General features: G+C 39.0%; 1 protein-coding gene across 1 annotated transcript; it reads right to left on the bottom strand.

The window, feature by feature from the left end:
• Positions 1-3,244: 3,244 nt before the first annotated feature.
• LOC114137459 (homeobox protein Hox-D4b-like) lies at positions 3,245-6,241 on the bottom strand. Its single transcript, XM_028006056.1, has 2 exons — positions 5,456-6,241; positions 3,245-4,453 (listed from the first exon to the last, which is right to left on the bottom strand). Exons 1-2 carry the CDS (start codon positions 5,901-5,903, stop codon positions 4,149-4,151), a joined length of 753 nt encoding a protein of 250 aa, XP_027861857.1. The 5' UTR covers positions 5,904-6,241; the 3' UTR covers positions 3,245-4,148.
• Positions 6,242-17,944: the final 11,703 nt, after the last annotated feature.

Genomic DNA, 17,944 nt, shown 5'->3' with positions numbered 1-17,944 from the left:
CCATTAAAAGTGCCAAGTTTGCATTATTTTGTAAATAATGACACATTAATGCAAAGTTGGCACTTTTAATGGACTTTTAATCCATCTTTTTAGGCAACTTTGCATTAAAAGTGTCATTATTTACCGAATGACACTTCATTGACAACAGAGTCCTTAATGTTCATGAAAGGTGTTATATCATGTTTATGACAGTGTCATGTCAGTCTTATATACACCCTATCAAATAAAGTGTTACCAAAATGGTAATATATTGAATACACAATGTAATTTGTTTCACCTGTAGAGTGTGCTGTAATTGATCCTTCTGTGTTCTGGTAACCTGATGTGTTTGCAGTACTGTAGTGTGTATGTGTATGTGTATGCATGTAATGTACAAAGTGGCAAAGCAGAATAATAAGACATTAAGTAACTAAAAAGTGTACTTCATTAGCAATTATAATAAACCAAAAGTGTAATTGTAGCATACTGTAATAACACTACGAATATATTAAATATGTAATGCCAATATACTGAAAAATACATTCTAAATATATTTAAATGTAATTCAATCACAAGAATAGTACATTCAAAATATACTAATCAAGCACGTTTATATTATATGTCTACATTGCTACTCAGTGGTGGATGTTGTGTGTCTTGTCTCTATGCTGCTGTAACTGCAATTCAATCTGGAGAGACTCAGACGGAGATAAGAAGACAATTAGAAGAGTTTATTGACAAACAGAATTTAAAGTCTTTGGCGCTCGGGCCCCGGCTGGGGATAACAGTTATCGCAGCGTTAGCGATAGGCTTCAGATGAGCATTTCCGATGCTGTTAGGAACGTCATCCCCCAGGGCCCGGCACTGGTGGTGGAGGTTGAAGAAGGGTGCGGGCCTCAGGACCGAGCGAATGGAGGAGAAGGGGTGGTGGTGGGTGGGGCTCGGCTGGAGAGCGAAGGACACCATGAATGAAGGTCCTTATCAGCTGGGACTTGGTCGATGATTGGACGTGACGTGGCTTGGTCCGGCGTTAATAGGTCGACGATTGTGGGCAGGTCGCTTCAATTAACGGGTCCCGGTGGGGATAAAAAAGTCTTCCAGTTTGAATTTGCGCCTAGGCTTCATAATAATTTCCCTGCTGGGATGAATAAAGTAATTCTATTCTATTCTATTCTATTCTATTCTATTCTATTACATAAAAGCAATATACTTAAAGTATGCTAAGTGTAACTTAAGTTGTTCCAAAAAAGGTTTGTGAAAGTACACCTAGTAAAATTTAAATTGTGCTTTAATACAATTTAAATACTCTTAATATACACTAAGCACAAAATTAGTTGTTCCAAAATGTCACACTTTAAGTTAACTAATCCTAAGCGAACTTGAAGTATACCCATTATTAGTTGGACTTAAAGCATGCTTAAGTATACTAAAATTTAACATACTTTGTATATTTATTTTTCACACCAGGGATCTTCTTAAATACTATATATTTGTTTAAATTCCCATTTTTATGATGTTTTCATTATTATCCTTTGTATAAGGGAAATGCTTTGTGATTTTTGTTGTCTTTGAAAGGTGCTGCCAAGAAATGGCTCACTTTTAGTACCCCCAAATTAGTCACAATATATTTTCGAGGACAACAAAGTTGGTGTTTTGGAGTAGCCATCACACACAGAGAATGTGTTTGCTGAATTGAAAAAGTGTGTAGGGAAAGCCTGACTTAGTTACATTGGTTCTGAGATGACAAATGGAGAAAAATTACAGCAAACTATTGTGGAAACCTTATGGAAGAAGACCCAAAGCATTTGACCCATGTCTGGCAGTTTAAAATTCAACTCCACCAAAGCTTTTGAAAACATTCTCTTTTCCATTTTCTTAGATTTAGCATAGAAAAATTGTAGAAAACTGTAATAGAACAAGAAAAGTTAAATCTTATTCAATGTCAGAAAGTTTAAAAAAAGAGTTGTGTGTCTTGGAATGAAAATATTTGGTTTCAACTCTGAAAGCTGTGTTGGACTCTGGTGGCTTTGCTTTTGATCCTGTGGTACAGTTTGCCTGAGGCAGCAGTTCAGACAGTTCATCAACAGGGTGTATGAGGACAGCGCCTCCCTCAGAGGAGCAGACACACTGCACTGAGCCTTCTCTGCTCATCTCTTCTTCTCTTTATGAGATTCATTAATGAACTCTATAAGCAGTTGACTTATGACAATCGGCTGCACTGGGAACCGATTGTCCCAGTGCAGCCTGTCCCAGGCTTGTGTGAAGCCTGGGACAGAGGCATCACATAAATGCATACTATACTTTCAGACTTTTATTTCGTAAGAAAAAAATACTCCAGCAATTTCACAACGGTGGACTGTTTTGGTTCTGTTGTATCATGCAAACTCTACCCAAAATAAATTGAATTTCAGGGCCATAGCGCTACAAACATGAACTATACTGCAGAAACACAAACTTTTAACAAGTATTTTTGTCTAGTTTCTAGTGAAAATATCTCGGTACACTTGAAACAGACTGACAATACTTAGTAATATTTTTGTGTTTCTGTAGTGTAGTTCAAGGCTTGACGTACTATCTGCGCAGAGGACCCAACGTAACCACACGGGGGCGATGCTGTCCCATAACAGAGTCCTTTGAATCTGTCCGGGGCGGACCCCGCCTCTCCAGCGGCCCATGGAGATGGTCACCAGCCTCTCTTAACCCTGCATGAAAGGGTGTGTGGATGCATATGCGTTTTGGTGCGGTTGTGGGCGGCATTAGGTTTCTGTCAGTCTCTTCTTGCCTGTCCTGCACTTTTCAGCTACTGCACCGGAAAGTGCCAATTATTGTTTCTGAGCTCTCAGTCCTCGAATCCCATTCATCAACACTCCATCAGAGGACCATACGGATTTGGGTGGACCTTTCTTTCCAGACAGACCATCGGTTTTCCACCTGGGTGAATCACACAAGCAGCCTGAACTAAAATAATCATGGCGAGGCCCTTTAAGAGGTGGAACATTAACGAATGGAATCGAAATAGAAATGTTTCTGATTATGGAACAATATTGGCTCACCTCTGCTGGATCATAGTTCTGTTCTAACAAAGATCGCTTATCCGACAGAGCATCTCTCCTTTGTTAAATAATGTATTTACCTTATATGGACATCAATTTTACAGCTTGAACGCATTCATTCAAATCCTTTAGACTAATTGGATGAGAGATTGACGGATTCTAATTTTGACAGATAAAATAATGAAAAAACATGATACACAGAAGATGCACACTTTTATTTTTGTCATTTGTTATTATCAAAACATTTTCACGTATAAAATGTCCAGAAGAGGACTTTTCGTTTTTGTTTTACGTTTTTTTTTTTTTTTTAAAGGACGTACATAAAAGGAAATAAGAACAAAAATTGGCTTAAAGAATAAAATGCGTTTCTAAATAATAATTAAAATAAGTACTGGCTTACATGGGCTTAAATAGCACATTGAAGTGGAATGAAAAAGAAGTATTTTTTTCTTGAAGGGGAAAATTAATTTAATTTGAATGAATAAAACATTTCAGGAAGTTTGTGAAACCATGTAACCCTGAGAGAATCAGCTGAATTTTCACAATTTAGCTGCTCGAACAAATAAAGTCGTGCCTATAAATGCCTGATCCATTTTATGGTCTTTTTTTTTTCAATTCAAATTGAAAACAAAATAATACTAATATGGCTACTGTCCTACAAAAATGCTAAAACATTATTTATGCAACTATTCTACTGGTCAGCCATTGAACAATTTGGTCTTGTTTTTTAAGCGCCGGCTCGCGGACCATTTTGGTAGCGTGCACACTCATAAATTATTTTAACTTTATAGGTAGCTATTAAAAACCCTGTATTATATACTTATTTACCCTGTAAAAATAAAAACCCTGTTTCTCCAAAAGAACCAACATTAACATTTGTGGCACCGTGCTTATAGTGCCGATCGGGTATTAAGGTGGGGGATAATTCGTGTTTGTATCAAAGGAGCGACAGACAGTTAAGGTCACCATAATACATTCATCGATTACTCATATATGAGGCCGGACCTTGATACAACATCCTTCAGAATACAAACAATAATAATAAAATAACATCACAACGCTTTAAAGCAGTTCAAATATTTCAGGACTGAACAGCTTGGATCATTTCGGCTCATGTCAGACGGTTATCGCCGCCTTCACGCTGCAGTCGCTGCTGTTATTGTTGCTGTCCGTCGCTTTCTTGCTTTTGCTCCTTCCTTTGGTGTTGGGAAGCTTGTTATCTTTCTTCCAGCGCATGCGCCGGTTCTGAAACCACACTTTCACCTGCCGCTCGGACAGACAGAGAGCATGGGCCACCTCAACCCGGCGGCGGCGCGTGAGATACCTACTGAAGTGGAACTCCTTCTCGAGCTCGAGGACTTGCTGGCGTGTGTACGCTGTGCGCAGCCGCTTCGGTTCCGGCCCAACGTGATTGGGATTGACTGTAAAAATAAATAAATAAATAAATTATAAACAATGGATGAATCGTATTTAACCGATATTTAAAAAAATAAATATTCAAATATTTGTAATACTTATTTTAAACATTGCATTTATATTTATTAATTTATGTTTAACATTTAACACCACACACACACACACACACACACACACACACACACACACACACACACGCACACACACACACACAAAGAGAAAGAGAGAGAGACATAATAATTTCGATTATTCGATTGGGATTGTCAGTGAAAAATCAACAGTGATAGAATGATACTAACAATAATGATAACTATGAAAAATACTGTTTATTATATTTTGTATAAACATTTTTCTTGGCAGTAGTAAAATAAGTGAAATGTAAATATAATGATAGTACAAGTGCTACTACTACTAACAATAAAGTAGAAAAAGAAGAGAAATAATATAATATGAAATCAAGTAAAAATATAAATAAAACAACAAAGTCTCCTTCACCAAAGTACTCCTAATCAAACTGAATCAGTTTTTTTTATCTAAACATAACAGCAATTATCATTTTACTTCCATTAGTGATCATTTGTGGTCGATCGGGAAGAGATCCAAAAAGGGAATGTTTCTGTTTCTTTGTTCGTTCTTTTTTTCTTCTTTTTTTTTACTTTTAACTTGCAGCTTTTTGTTTGTTCGCATCGTTGCACCTCCCCACGCACACTGTTCAGCACACACACACAAACACACACACACACACACACACACACACACACACACACACACACACACACACACACACACACACACACACGCATCGCCTATATACGCTGCAGCAGGGCCATAAAACTTTATAGGGGTTGAAATTCTCGCCTGCTTTCACTGAGGTCGTAAATTATTTGACAGAGAAAAAGACAGATGCTAACAAATAGAAAGAAAGAAAGAAAGAAAGGAAGGAAGAAAGAAAGAAAGAAACAAATGAAGAAAGAAAGAAAGCCTTTTGTTTTGGTCATGGTTCTCACCATGCGCGACGTGTACTTTCTTCATCCAGGGGTAGACGACAATGGGCGGCTTGTCCTTCCCCAGGCCAGCCGCTTTCCTCTGCACCTGAGCCGGCTTGGCGCAGGTCATCCAGGCCTGGTGGCACTGCAGCTCTCCCGCGGGGAACCTCTCCTTCTCGGACGTGTCTGGCTCTCTGTACAGCGGGTAGGTCGCAGTGTGCTGCTGCTGATGCTGTGGCCGCTCCTCTGCATCGTCCCGGTGATGGCCCTGCACAGATTGTTGGTAGCTGGTTTGTTGTGATGCGTACGCAGGCGGATGAGGTTGCATAGGCTGATAACCCCCTGCGTAACTGCCATTGTCCTGAGGGTTGTTGTAATACCCCCCTTGGTCACTAAAATTACTGTAATCCTCTTCACAAGGCGGGAACTGCGGCTCGGCGTATTTACAGCTCACCACGAAGGACTCCATGATTGATTTATAGCGAGGATAACAGGAGAATACTAATTTTTCTTTCTATCTCCTCTCTCTGTCTCTTTTCCCCCTCTGGCATCGAGCCATCCTGCGGCTGTCAAATAGACAGACGGCCGCACGGGTCACGTGGCCCGTCAGCCAACCAATCAGAGGTCGCACAGTGGGACGTTTATATCAAACGTAATGGGATAATTTAGGAGGGAAAAAAAATTTCATCACGGACCTAATGAAGATTTGCAGCTTGGAAAAATTACCGCTATTAGACGTTTGTGGACACAGGGAATGTAAATAAATGTAAACCTATCTATCTATCTATCTATCTATCTATCTATCTATCTATCTATCTATCTATCTATCTATCTATCTATCTATCTATCTATCTATCTATCTATCTATCTATCTATCTATCTATCTATCTATCTATCTATCTATCTATCTATCTATCTATCTATCTATCTATCCCTTCCACCTTTCGGACTGTAGATTTATGACTTTTTCTCTCCACAGATGGCCCGGGCTGAAAAATTAATCTCCCATATTGAGGGCTGTGGGGGCCATACTTGGCGTAAAAAGGACGGACAACAAAACGTGGCCGGTCAAAAAGGTCCCCCAAAATAAAAGAAGTAAAATGGATAAAAGGTTCCCAGACAGTGACTAGTAGTTTGGGCTTGTTGTTCTGGCCGGGGTCAGGCCATGGTGGTTCGGGGGGCGGGGGATGTGGAGCTTTGCCTAAAAAATGATGCAGACGCAGAGAAAAATGCAACTTTAAGAAAAAAAAAAGAGAGAAAGATAAAGAGAAACGCAATTTAATTGTGCTGGATATTAATGGAAAGTTTAAAGCTGAGCCCTCACATGAAGAGACGGTCGCATGTTAGGGAGAGAAGTAACTTCCATCTTTGCGTTCAGATGGAAGTTACTTTTCTTTTGTAAATCCTAGAAAAACTCACCTTTGCATTTGGAAATCGACTAAAAATTCAGGTTTTATTCCTCTTAAAAACTCAAGAGCGTCACTTGGCAGCAGGTCTGATGACGCAGCCAGTAACTATGAAACAGCTTAATTAAGGAAAACCTGGCTGGAGGATGAACGCAGCCCAGCATGTAATGCATATGAAAGTTGAGCTGATATCTCTGTGAAGGTTATCGATCTGATGAGTCATCAGCCCAAATAGGCTCATAACGATCAGATTTGCCTTGCTTAATTTTTATCAGCTTGAACAAATCTGTTTCATATTTATAGCCACATACAATCAAGAATGTAATTTGAATTTTATATTGCCTTGCAAAAGTATTCACACAGTTTTTCTCATTTTGCCATAGTGTCAAAGTCTTCGACGATTCATCTTGAAAACTATTACACATGGGTCCCATTTATATTTTTTTTCTTGACAGGGACCATGTGGAATAAAGTGGTCAAATGGATTAAAAATGAAACTTTTCAGTCTAAATGACATCACACTATTCCACATAGTGGTGGTATCATGCTGTGGGGTGGTTTTCTTCATCAGGGACAGGGCAGCTGGAGAGAGTACACAACAAACCTGAAAGAAAATCTGTTAGAAAAATACTGGAAACTAGACTGAAGCTCCACCTTCCAACAGGACAATGAGCATAAACACACAGGCAGTTCAACACCAGCTGTTTCCATCCAACTGTCATGTTAATTTTGAGTGAACTTTTAAAATGATGCAAAAAAGAAACAAAAGAAAGTGTGACGTAGTTTCCATCTACTTGCTTGGAGCGACCAGCTACACAAAATGGAGTTTCATCAGCTATTGATGTAAAACATGGTTGTAACAAATAGAGATTGCAAGCTAGCATGGAGCACACATGTCAAAATGTTGAGGTTTTCAGAAATGTGTTGCTGTCAGGGAAGCTGTAATTGTTCTGTCATGTCAAGCAGTTTTGGTGAACTGATCATCTTAGTTCCAGGAAGAACTAAGATGATCAGTCACGTGAAGTAAATGTTCGTTGCATCATAACTTTTTCAGCAGATGTTCTTCCATCTCCCCTTTAGCTCATTAACTTCTTTTTCAGAAAAGAGTAAAAACATTTCTGCAAAATTAAGAAAAAACGTTCTGATGCAATATTTCAAAATTTGCATACAAAACTTTGATGGAAACACAGTTAATATAATAGTTCAGCTCACGTTGTGTCAAAGTATCCTAAAGTCCACACCAAAATTTAGACTGAGTTGGGAAGAATTAAAAACAATTTTGTGTTGTTATCCTTCCACTCTTACAAATTTGGAGGATTTTAAAAAGAAGTATGATTATGAATAGTTTTGAACCTTTTACAAAATCGCTGTATGTGTGAGTCAGTAAACGGAAATGATTTAGTTTGCGGAACTCGACTGATGTTTTTTTTATGAAGACTTAAATAAGTCGACCAAAATGCCACAAGAAATTTGATCTGGTAGCAAAATCCCATTTTTCATGGTGAAAAAACTTGCAGCTCAATTTGTGTAAAGCAACATGACAGCTTTATGTTCCTGTCATCTAAAGAACACAAGGCATCATCTAAGCCTTACCCAACACCCAAGCAGATTTATGTCATGCAGAGGATTTCTGAGTCCTAGCAGATGAAAGAGAGATGTGGGGAAGGATGAGCGCCTTTGGCCAGGCAGCAGCGCGGCAGACACTCGTCCCTTTTCCTTCCTGTCACAGATTCTGATGGATGGCTAGTCATCGCCCATAGACTCCCCTAGAACCCAATCTGTGACCAGGGCTGCTCCACACACATTCGGTTCTACAGGGTATATATAGGCGAAGGATTTGTTCATGGCTGGCTGCTGATGGCTCCTTGTGTTCTTCTTGTAGAGATTTCTAGTAATTTGTCATGACTCAGCGGTTTTATAAACCCAGAAGATATTCTGCCTCTGGAAACATTAAAACTACAAAACTTCCATTTTATAGACATTCCTGCTGCTCAACGTCTTCAGGAGATTTATAAAAACCACCGGTGACATCTTTTGACATGTCACCACTGGTGACATCTCATAACTTGCATGCATGTTGCAATACCTCATTAATAGGACATACGGCATTAATTATGATATATGTTTAATAACTGTAAACCAGTTAGACTGTTAAATCTGACTGCAAGAAAGTTGAAGAAGGATTTACAGAAGGCAGTGGAAAAAAGGAAGCAGGAGCTCATCTCCCATCAACACAGACAGGAGGAGTTGGTTCTGCTCCATCATGCCTTAAAGGACCGGCAGCAACTGCTAGAAGGTGTATGGCCGACATAAATAATCCTGTATTTGTAGGGAACTCTTTTGGTCTCATTGGTATTCATTTCACCATGTTGTTGACTTTAGTTTACAACAATGAATACTTCAGGTACTCCAGATGCCTTCGATTTGCTCCAACACAAACTATGCTGCTCATTCCTCACAGATTTTTATGTCCTAAGACGTTCTGCACTTTAGAGGTGGAGAAATGTTCCATTAAAAGGTGTTGACACACTCAACTTATTCAGATTGTCCAACAAAATTTTATATCAGACCAACTGGTTAAATATGAAGAATCAAATTATGAGGTTATTTTTGTTAATGGAAAAAAGCTTTTCAAACCCACTTAAGTCCATGTTGAGCCACTGATGGTTGGTACAGCACGAACAGCCTGTTAGAAGGTCAAGAAAACACCTTGATTTGATACAAGGCTGAGCTCTGACTAGGACCTTCCCTTGAAACCATTTTGGAGTCATTCAGAGGCGGACTTGTTGAGGTTTTGATCAATGCCTTGCTGTGTAACTCTTTACTTTATGGCCACAAACTAAAGAGTTCCTCAAACTTTTCAGTGAGAGGACAGAAGCAAGTTCCAGGTCCAGAGCCTGCCAAACCTTTCCAGACCATCACACTACCACTGACATGTGGGACTACTGTTTCATGATTGCTTTCTGAAGTACAGTTAGATTTTATATCAGGCAAGACAAACCTTCCAGAATTATTCTGCTTCTGTTTCATCAGTCCACATGTTCCCCAAACGTCTTAAGCATCATCAACATGTTTTTGGCTAAATCAAGACAAATCTGTTCTTGTGAATTTTTCTGGAATTAATAAAATATATTCATTCATTCACTCCAATCAGCAGTGGTTTTCACCTCATAACTTGCATGCATGTTGCTCTAAAACATTGACTTTGAGAGCAGAGGATTCCTCTGTCACCTCAAGGATGGAGGAAATTTTCTTGATTCTCCTGAACTCACCATAAAAAGGCCTGGATTTGGCAAGTGAAACAGAACCACATCACTAACTGAGCTTCCATTACAAACCATTACAAACATACACAAAACTTCGTTGATATTCTGCTAAAGTTAAAAAAAAACACAACTTTGCAATTGTGGTGTTTCAATTAAATTATATAAATAAGTTTGTTCATGTGACAAGTCATTTAAAGAACCACCATCCTCCTACCACTTCCGGTTGTCTTCTTCATCTTTTCTGTTTGCAGTTAACATCTACTGTTGATCACATGACTCATGATGTGAGGAAAGAGTTTGCATTGCAGTTTTACAAAATACACCAATTTTGACATGGCCAAAAAAACCCACCTCATCCTAGTTCCAAAACGTTTTATTGAGAAAAGAGCTTCTTTCCAAAACTACATGTTTCTATTGAGCAAATTTATTTTCAAAATGTCAAATTGGGCAATTTTATGGTTAATACCAGATTTAACTAGTTAACTAGATAACCAGTTATCCAGGAGGGTATCTATATAGGACAATGATGTTTCTTTCTTGCTTAATAAATAAATAATTATTTAAAAACTTTTATATATATACAGTACAGACCAAAAGTTTGGACACACCTTTTAATTCAATGAGTTTCCTTTATTTTCATGACTATTGACATTATAGATTCACACTGAAGGCATCAAAACTATGAATAACTCATGTGGAAATATGCACTAAACAAAAAAGTGTAAAACAACTGAAAATACCCCTTATATTCTAGTTTCTTCAAAGCAGCAACCTTTTGCTGTGATTACTGCTTTGCACACACTCTGCATTTTCTTGATGAGCTTCAAGAGGTCGTCACCTGAAGTGGTTTTCACTTCATAGGTGTGCCCTGTCAGGTTAATAAGTGGGATTTCTTGCCTTATAAATAGTCATGAAAATTAAGAAAACCCATTAAACTAGAAAGGTGTGTCCAAACTTTTGGTCTGTACTGTATATATATATACCAAATATATACCAAAAAGTTTGGACTCAACTGTGTGTCCAAACTTTTGGTCTGTACTGTATATACTGATCTATTTGTATTTGATGACGTGAACCTGAGACAATGTGCGGTGTCCCAGAGAAGCACAGACTGAGAAAAATCTAGAAGGGTGCCAATAGTTTTTCAAACTGCTTTTCTTGAGAGAGGCAGGGAGGACCGGTTCCTGGTCAGAGTTGCTGGTAAATACGCAGAAAGCTGCTGGTGGTCTCTTCCAAGCCTGTCCTGTGTGGGCCTTAGTCTGGACACGGAGGGGGATCTCAGCACCCAATAGGATTTTAGCCCCCAGGGTGAAACTTGACTTCCCATTCAGATCCTGCTGCTCGTGATGGTTCCCAGCTTCCATAAATGTTTATGGCTCAACATCTGACATGAGCTGAAAGCTCTGAATAAGTTTTAATCAAAGCTGTCTGAATCAAAGTTTATAAAAGCACGCTGACTATTGGTATTGTCGTGCAGACTGTTTCTGCTTAAAAGCCTATACATAAAACAATCAATTATAGAGCCCATGTAATACATATGTAAATAATCACCAAAGTGTTGATTTTGAATCAATATATGGCTCCATCCAGCCTCTTTGCTATCATTATTCACAGACAGAGCAGGGCTATTATGAATCTTATGGACAGTTATATAGTTCTCAATGTTTGTGACACGTTCTGGTCAAGATGCCATTGGAAATTTATGTTCCCATTTCTTGCCTTGGGCAATTTTCTCTTCTTTCACAGACATTTATTCTGTAGCTGTTTACATGTCACACTAAGTTCCCATGTCTGCTTGAATAAGCAGTTGGTGAAAACTGTATCAGAACCATTTGTTGGTCCAAAGTGAAAAAAAGGTGGGTAGTGTGTTGCTAAACTTTGAGTAAAGCTTGATTATTTTAACATTATGCAGAAAAAGCTCCTCCACATTAAAACATTGATAGACATATTTTCACTTTTCAAGCATATTTTCAGAAACACAAAAAATTGCAGGGTTTTTCCTCAATGGTGCTGAGAAGGAGCATTGAACGCTGGTGATGAGTTTTAACCAAACACTGGTTCTAAAATTGTGACCCGGTTTGTTGGCTTACAGAAGAAGAAGACTTGATCCTTTTTCACGGGATGCCATTTTGAACTATGTGACATCCTCTCAGATTGTCATGAATCTCTTCCACAAGAAGACGTGAGGAATGGTAACAGTGAGACAATCATATATGAGAACAGCAATTATAGTGGGGTGTGTTAATGAGTATAGCTCACGGTAGAGAACGAGTTTGTCCACCAAATTTAAATTAATTAAGTGAAGTCAATAGTACAAGCCAAAGGTTGTAAATTAGTATCAGTCATAAGTAAACAAAATGATTTGCTATTTGATTTCAGTTTTTTTTAAATTATTTCAACTAATCTAATTTCTTCCTTATTTAGTAATCCATAAATTGCTCTATTGAAACCATTCATTGGTAACCTTAAAGTTTGACATAGACACTTTAAACAAACTCCACCCTAACCCAAAGGTTTGTATATAAGTTAGTGGCAGTTTTATAATATGGCTCTAAGTCCAGAGAGACAAGGCATCAAACTATAGGATTAACTACACAGCATAATAAAGATAACTGTCAGTCTAGCAGAAGAAGAGAAACATTAACCCTATTGATTCTGTGGAAAGCAAAAGGTAGTGGATCCCCGCCTAATCGCCGCTCAGTATTTACAAATTTACCTATTTGTGTATTTTTACCACCTAAACATATTGCTATATGTTTTCATATTTAAGATATTACAAAGAAATCGCAGCTTGGAAAGCTGAAATATCTGGACACTACCTGACATGTTCCTAACTTCTGCAAAGCAGCCAATCAAAGAGCACCATTTACTTTCCTTGTCATTTGGCTGTACCTCCAAAGAGCAGAAATAAGGAAGATGCTAGCTTTTGGTAAGACGATTTCACATTATGGTATATTCGGTGTTTGAATTAGCGCTGAGAGGGTTTCATGGGATTCATGGATTCTAGCTGTTCGTGGCCCCTAACCGCTGCCTCTATCAGGTTCCTCTGAACACATTATACTAATTAATGTCAGAAATATACAATCCAAACTAAATAATGTGTAATGCCGAGCGACTTGAGGTCATGACTGTACATGGTGATATCGGCCTCTGACTCTGATTGGCCAGTTCTGTAAAATACAATTTCAGTTTTTCTTTTCTTCTAAGAATGAACCAAATTTCATCATTCCAAAGTTTTGAGCTCCAAAAACTGTTTATCTATTCCTTACAATCCTTCTTGAAGGGTTAGGGTTAGTTCGTAGTTGATAGTTCAGATGAGAAATGAAGCTTCACTTTTTTTTTCTTTTGCAGATACACCCCCCCACACACACACACACCCCACACACACGCGCGCACACACACACACACAAATCTCCTTTCAGTTTTAACTATTAGAATACACAAAAAGGTTCATTTTTCAGGATTCTTCTAGCCTCAGAGTCTCGGTTAAATGGAGAGTCATTAGCTGATCGCACCTCCTGAATGGAGTTTGAACCTTTTTGGAGGCAAACAACAACATGAGCGGAGGGGAGCGACGCTTCGCTGTTTCAAAGAGCATTCTTCTGTAAGAATGTAGCCTAGCTGCCGGCAGGTCAGCCGCAGGGTCAGGCAGAATCGTTGACCGCTGCTTCACCGTTTCATTAGTCCTCAGACCGCCGGACAGGCCACCGCGGGAGGAGGACGGGGTGTGTGGGGGGGAGCCACGCAGAGTTCACGCGGCCTGTGGGAGTCGCGAGCCCATTGTTCCGCGCGGGTTTGGACGATTGTTGTGCAAAAAGCGACATTAAAGACCCAACCTGCACCAATTCGCTTTTAGATTTGATATCAAATTCTGATTATTTTAATCCACACGATTCGCTCGTTTCTGCAGAGATCTCCTGCCGTGAACTGATTTAATCTAAACGTATTAATTACCGTCACGCCATTGTCGCCAATCTCCTCTCATGATTTAGCCTCTGTGATTATCTGTTTCTTTCTTTGAGGCTTCTGCAAACCTCCGCATCTGGTCAGAAATAAATCTCTGAATACAATAAAACCAAACCAAAACAACCACAAAAACAGGAGCTGCAATGACCGGAAACGTACGTGTTCTCCGCAAAAGGTTGGAAATAAATTCACCTCTGATCCCAGTCAGGGGAAGAGAGAGAGAGAGAGAGAAAGAAAGAAAGACAGAGAGAGAGGGAGAGAGAGAGAGAATCGCATTCAGTTGTGGCTTTTCTTTCTGGGGTCGTTTCACTTTTTCATTTTAGACAGGCTGACCGCCGGCTCACCCCTCCACCCACGGCCCGCTCCCGGGTCAAAGCCGAGCTGGATGCTCCTTTAACCCGGTTTAGACATTAACTGCGACCTCCAGGCGTTGCGGAGCCGCAACGCGCCGTCTCAGGCGGAGCGGAGTGGGCGCACAGTCAGATCCAGGCACCGACAATGACATGGATTTAATTTAATTAAAAAATAAACTTTGAACTCTTATGGATCAAAATTCTACTCACCTAAGCAGTGTAAATATTACCGAGTGTCCCGTTTGGGTGAAAATAAAACGCATCATCATAAGAGAACAGAAATCTATTTCAGTTTTCTGGTTATCTTTTATCCTCCGGAATATTAAAAGGACATAATTAATCAGGAAATCAAACAAAGCAGCGTGGTGCAGGAGATTTGCCTCAGGCGCCTAAATCAGCGGATCTGAGTGTTAATAAAAGTCCGCTGAGTGATGAAGAGGCTTTATGGCCTCATATTGGGAAAAAATAAATAAAATAAACGCAAAAAACTAGTTCAGTTGAATTTCTATAAGAGTAAATGTTTCAGCCCATTTTCTGCAGCGAACAAATTAAATCCTTGTTTAGTGTAAAAATTAAAACTATTAATTGGTTATTGTGACTTTTTTTTTATACATACAGAACAGTTCTTACTATTATTTCCTGCAGGTTTGATGAGACATTTTTCACCTTTTACTAAAACTGCGTGTAACACAAAGGTAAAAAGTCAACAGATTTTTCCCTTATAAACATTCTAAATAACTGAACATGGTCTTAATGCTGCTAAGCTGAAAATCTGATTTAAAAACCAAACTAGGTTTTTTTGGATTTTAAATCCAAACAGTAAAAATGTTTTACAGCACAAATAGAAAAAACTGATTATTGCCTTATTGAGTCGACCAAAATAATCGAAGGTTTCAGAAAGAAACCGGAGCTGCGTTCACATGAGAATATTCTAGATCTGCTGACAGCATTTTTAAAATAAAGCTACAATAGTTCTCACCCTTTATTTAAAGGGTGAATTTTTCACAGATATACAGAAGTTTTTCTGTCTATCCTGAATTTTTTTCTTTTTATTATGAATTAATAAAGAAATATTGGCTTTTTTTGACGACACTCTAAAAATAATTTATTTAATTTACAGTTGTTCTTTTTAATTTTTTTAATTTTTATATCTTATAGAATTCTATATCCTACATGTTATTTCTCGGTCCATTTATTAAAAGCTCTTGTTTTACTAGGTGTTTTTTACTAGGTGTTCTTCTGTTGAACGCACATGCTCTGTTGGCACTGAGTTTTGATCTGCATCATTTGTATGAAAGATGCGACATGAAAAAATTATTAATTTACTTAAATAAAAATTTGTTATTTCATTACCTATTTTAGCAATGCAGGGCCTTTTAAAGAGAGCTAGTGTATTCTAATCTCTGTTAAAATTGATAAATAACAGTTTTATTTTATAAAAATAAGTTTTTAATAATTTAAGAAATTATTGAATTTTAGGGTTAGGGTAGGGAAAGGTTTTTTTTTCTTTTCTTAGAATCTAAAAATCAGATTTCTTCTAAACTAACAACAAACAGCGCTGTGGTTACCGGAAGCAGTAAACACACTGAATCATAACGTCTACATCTCTGTCACTTTATTTTATTTTTTCAACTTCAGCTCAACTTCCGGTTTGATTCATTTACACGAGGAGATTCTGGACTACAGGTGGATTTCTGAACCTTCTCACATCTACAGTGAGGGGATTCCCTCGGCCTTTACTTTAGTGCTGAGGAACACCCCCACTCAACACACACACACGCACGCACACCCACGCACACACACCCCGACCCCCCCACCCCCACACACACATATATACACACTTCACACATCCATCCTCCCTCCTTTTTTGACGCAGTTATAACTTTATATCTGCGTCAAATATGAAAACTAGATACATGTTACTTACTCGCTCTATCCAGATCTCGCGTTAAAACACGTTGGCTTCTGTTTAACAGGGGGTGAAAGAGATGGAAAAAAGAAAGAAAATCCCGCTTTGGAAGCAGATCGAAGCCGATCAGTAGATCGTCTCCGCAGAGATCCAGAGCGCCGCATTCTGTTGATTTGGGGCAAATATCTGCCACTGTCCCATCTGGCCGCCGCTCTGCTTTTCTCTCTGTGTTATATTTTGGGGCTTGTCAACGGCAGCAATAAAACACACTTTATTACCATCACGTGTTCCGCCTTTTTCCCCCCAGCTCCCACATGGGTTCATAAATTATTAGGGTCCTGCACCGAGAGCCACTTTATTCGATAATGGCGCCAAAGAAAAAAAAAAAAAAGTGGGAACAGACCTTTAATCACTACAGGGGGGGCTGTGCTCTGGATAATTACCAATCTGGGCTCTATTTTAGTAACAACCATTCTCCCCTCTTTATGCCTCATTCCTCAGTTTGTTTTATCTCCAATATTTGATACAGATGACTTCTTTAACTGAATGAAATTAAGTTGTTTTTTTCTGTCAATCGGATATTTATGCACCACAGGTTTTGCTCCTAAGACAAGCAGAAACTGGACGCTGTTTGCATTTTTCCGGATGTGTCTGGAATGCGGTCAGGAGCATTTGTTTCCTGCTTTGAGTTCCGTAAATGGGGAGCAATAAAACCATAAACAAGCTCTGTGAAAACACACCAGTGGGTCCCTCTCTCTCTCTTTCTCTACCCCACCCCTTTCTCTCTGTGTGTATGTGTGTGTGTCACTGTGTCAAACTGGACACCGCTTTGCTTGCTTTAGCAGGGACTCCCAAAATGCTGGGGGTGGTCTGCTAAAACAAGACAGGCAAAAGTCTCAAACATCAAACACCTGATGATTCACCCGCTTCGGTTATAAATACACACTTTATGCTTCCCAAATCTTCAGCAATCGATCAAAACGCAGTGATAAATTAAATGAAAGCAAATATTTGTATGAATGAAAAATGCGATTTCTGCAGAGATGCACACGCAGAGAAACCTATAGACGAGAGTTCTGGGCGGCTGGAGGCAGCAGACTCTGTTCGGTGCATTCAAGGTAATATGGGAGAAGCCTCCCCTGACCTCTGAGCAGGCCCAGCTGGAGGTAAATATGGAGCCTTGATCGGAGTCTGAGCCACAAGCTGGACAGCGGCAAACGATCGTTGAGTCTAGCGCGCCATCTAGTGTTAATGAAATACATCGGGTTTTTTTTGTCGTCTTACTTGAAGTTCTTGCATAAAGTTCGTCCTATTTATACGCACTTTTCAATAAATTACAGCATAATTGAAGAGTCATTTATCTTAAGAAATTCTTTTAAAAAGTGAAATCCATATATCATGACACAGTCATACCTTTCTGTTTATTTTGATGAATATCTCAGCAAACTAATAATCCAGATTCTGTTTCTGGCCAAAACAGAAAATGTGACCTGTGTCTAAAACCAATGAGGAATGTCTTTCTGATACATAAATGTCATGTTTTGGCTGGAGCAGTCATCAGATTCACTGCTAACTTAACAGGTCGCCATGGAGATCATCCACAACCAGGT

This window comes from Xiphophorus couchianus, chromosome 22, assembly GCF_001444195.1.
Source record: "Xiphophorus couchianus chromosome 22, X_couchianus-1.0, whole genome shotgun sequence".
NCBI lineage: Eukaryota > Metazoa > Chordata > Actinopteri > Cyprinodontiformes > Poeciliidae > Xiphophorus > Xiphophorus couchianus.
The sequence above is the reverse complement of the archived record's forward strand: the minus strand, read 5'-3'. Positions and strand labels throughout refer to the sequence as shown.

What these genes read in the sequence shown, in the direction of transcription:
- LOC114137459 (XM_028006056.1), bottom strand. Translation starts at nt 5,903, where the DNA reads ATGGAGTCCTTCGTGGTGAGCTGTAAATACGCCGAGCCGCAGTTCCCG. An exon ending in GAAAGTACACGTCGCGCATG is followed by an intron (nt 4,454 to 5,455) that starts GTGAGAACCATG and finishes TTATTTTTACAG; the next exon opens with TCAATCCCAATCACGTTGGG.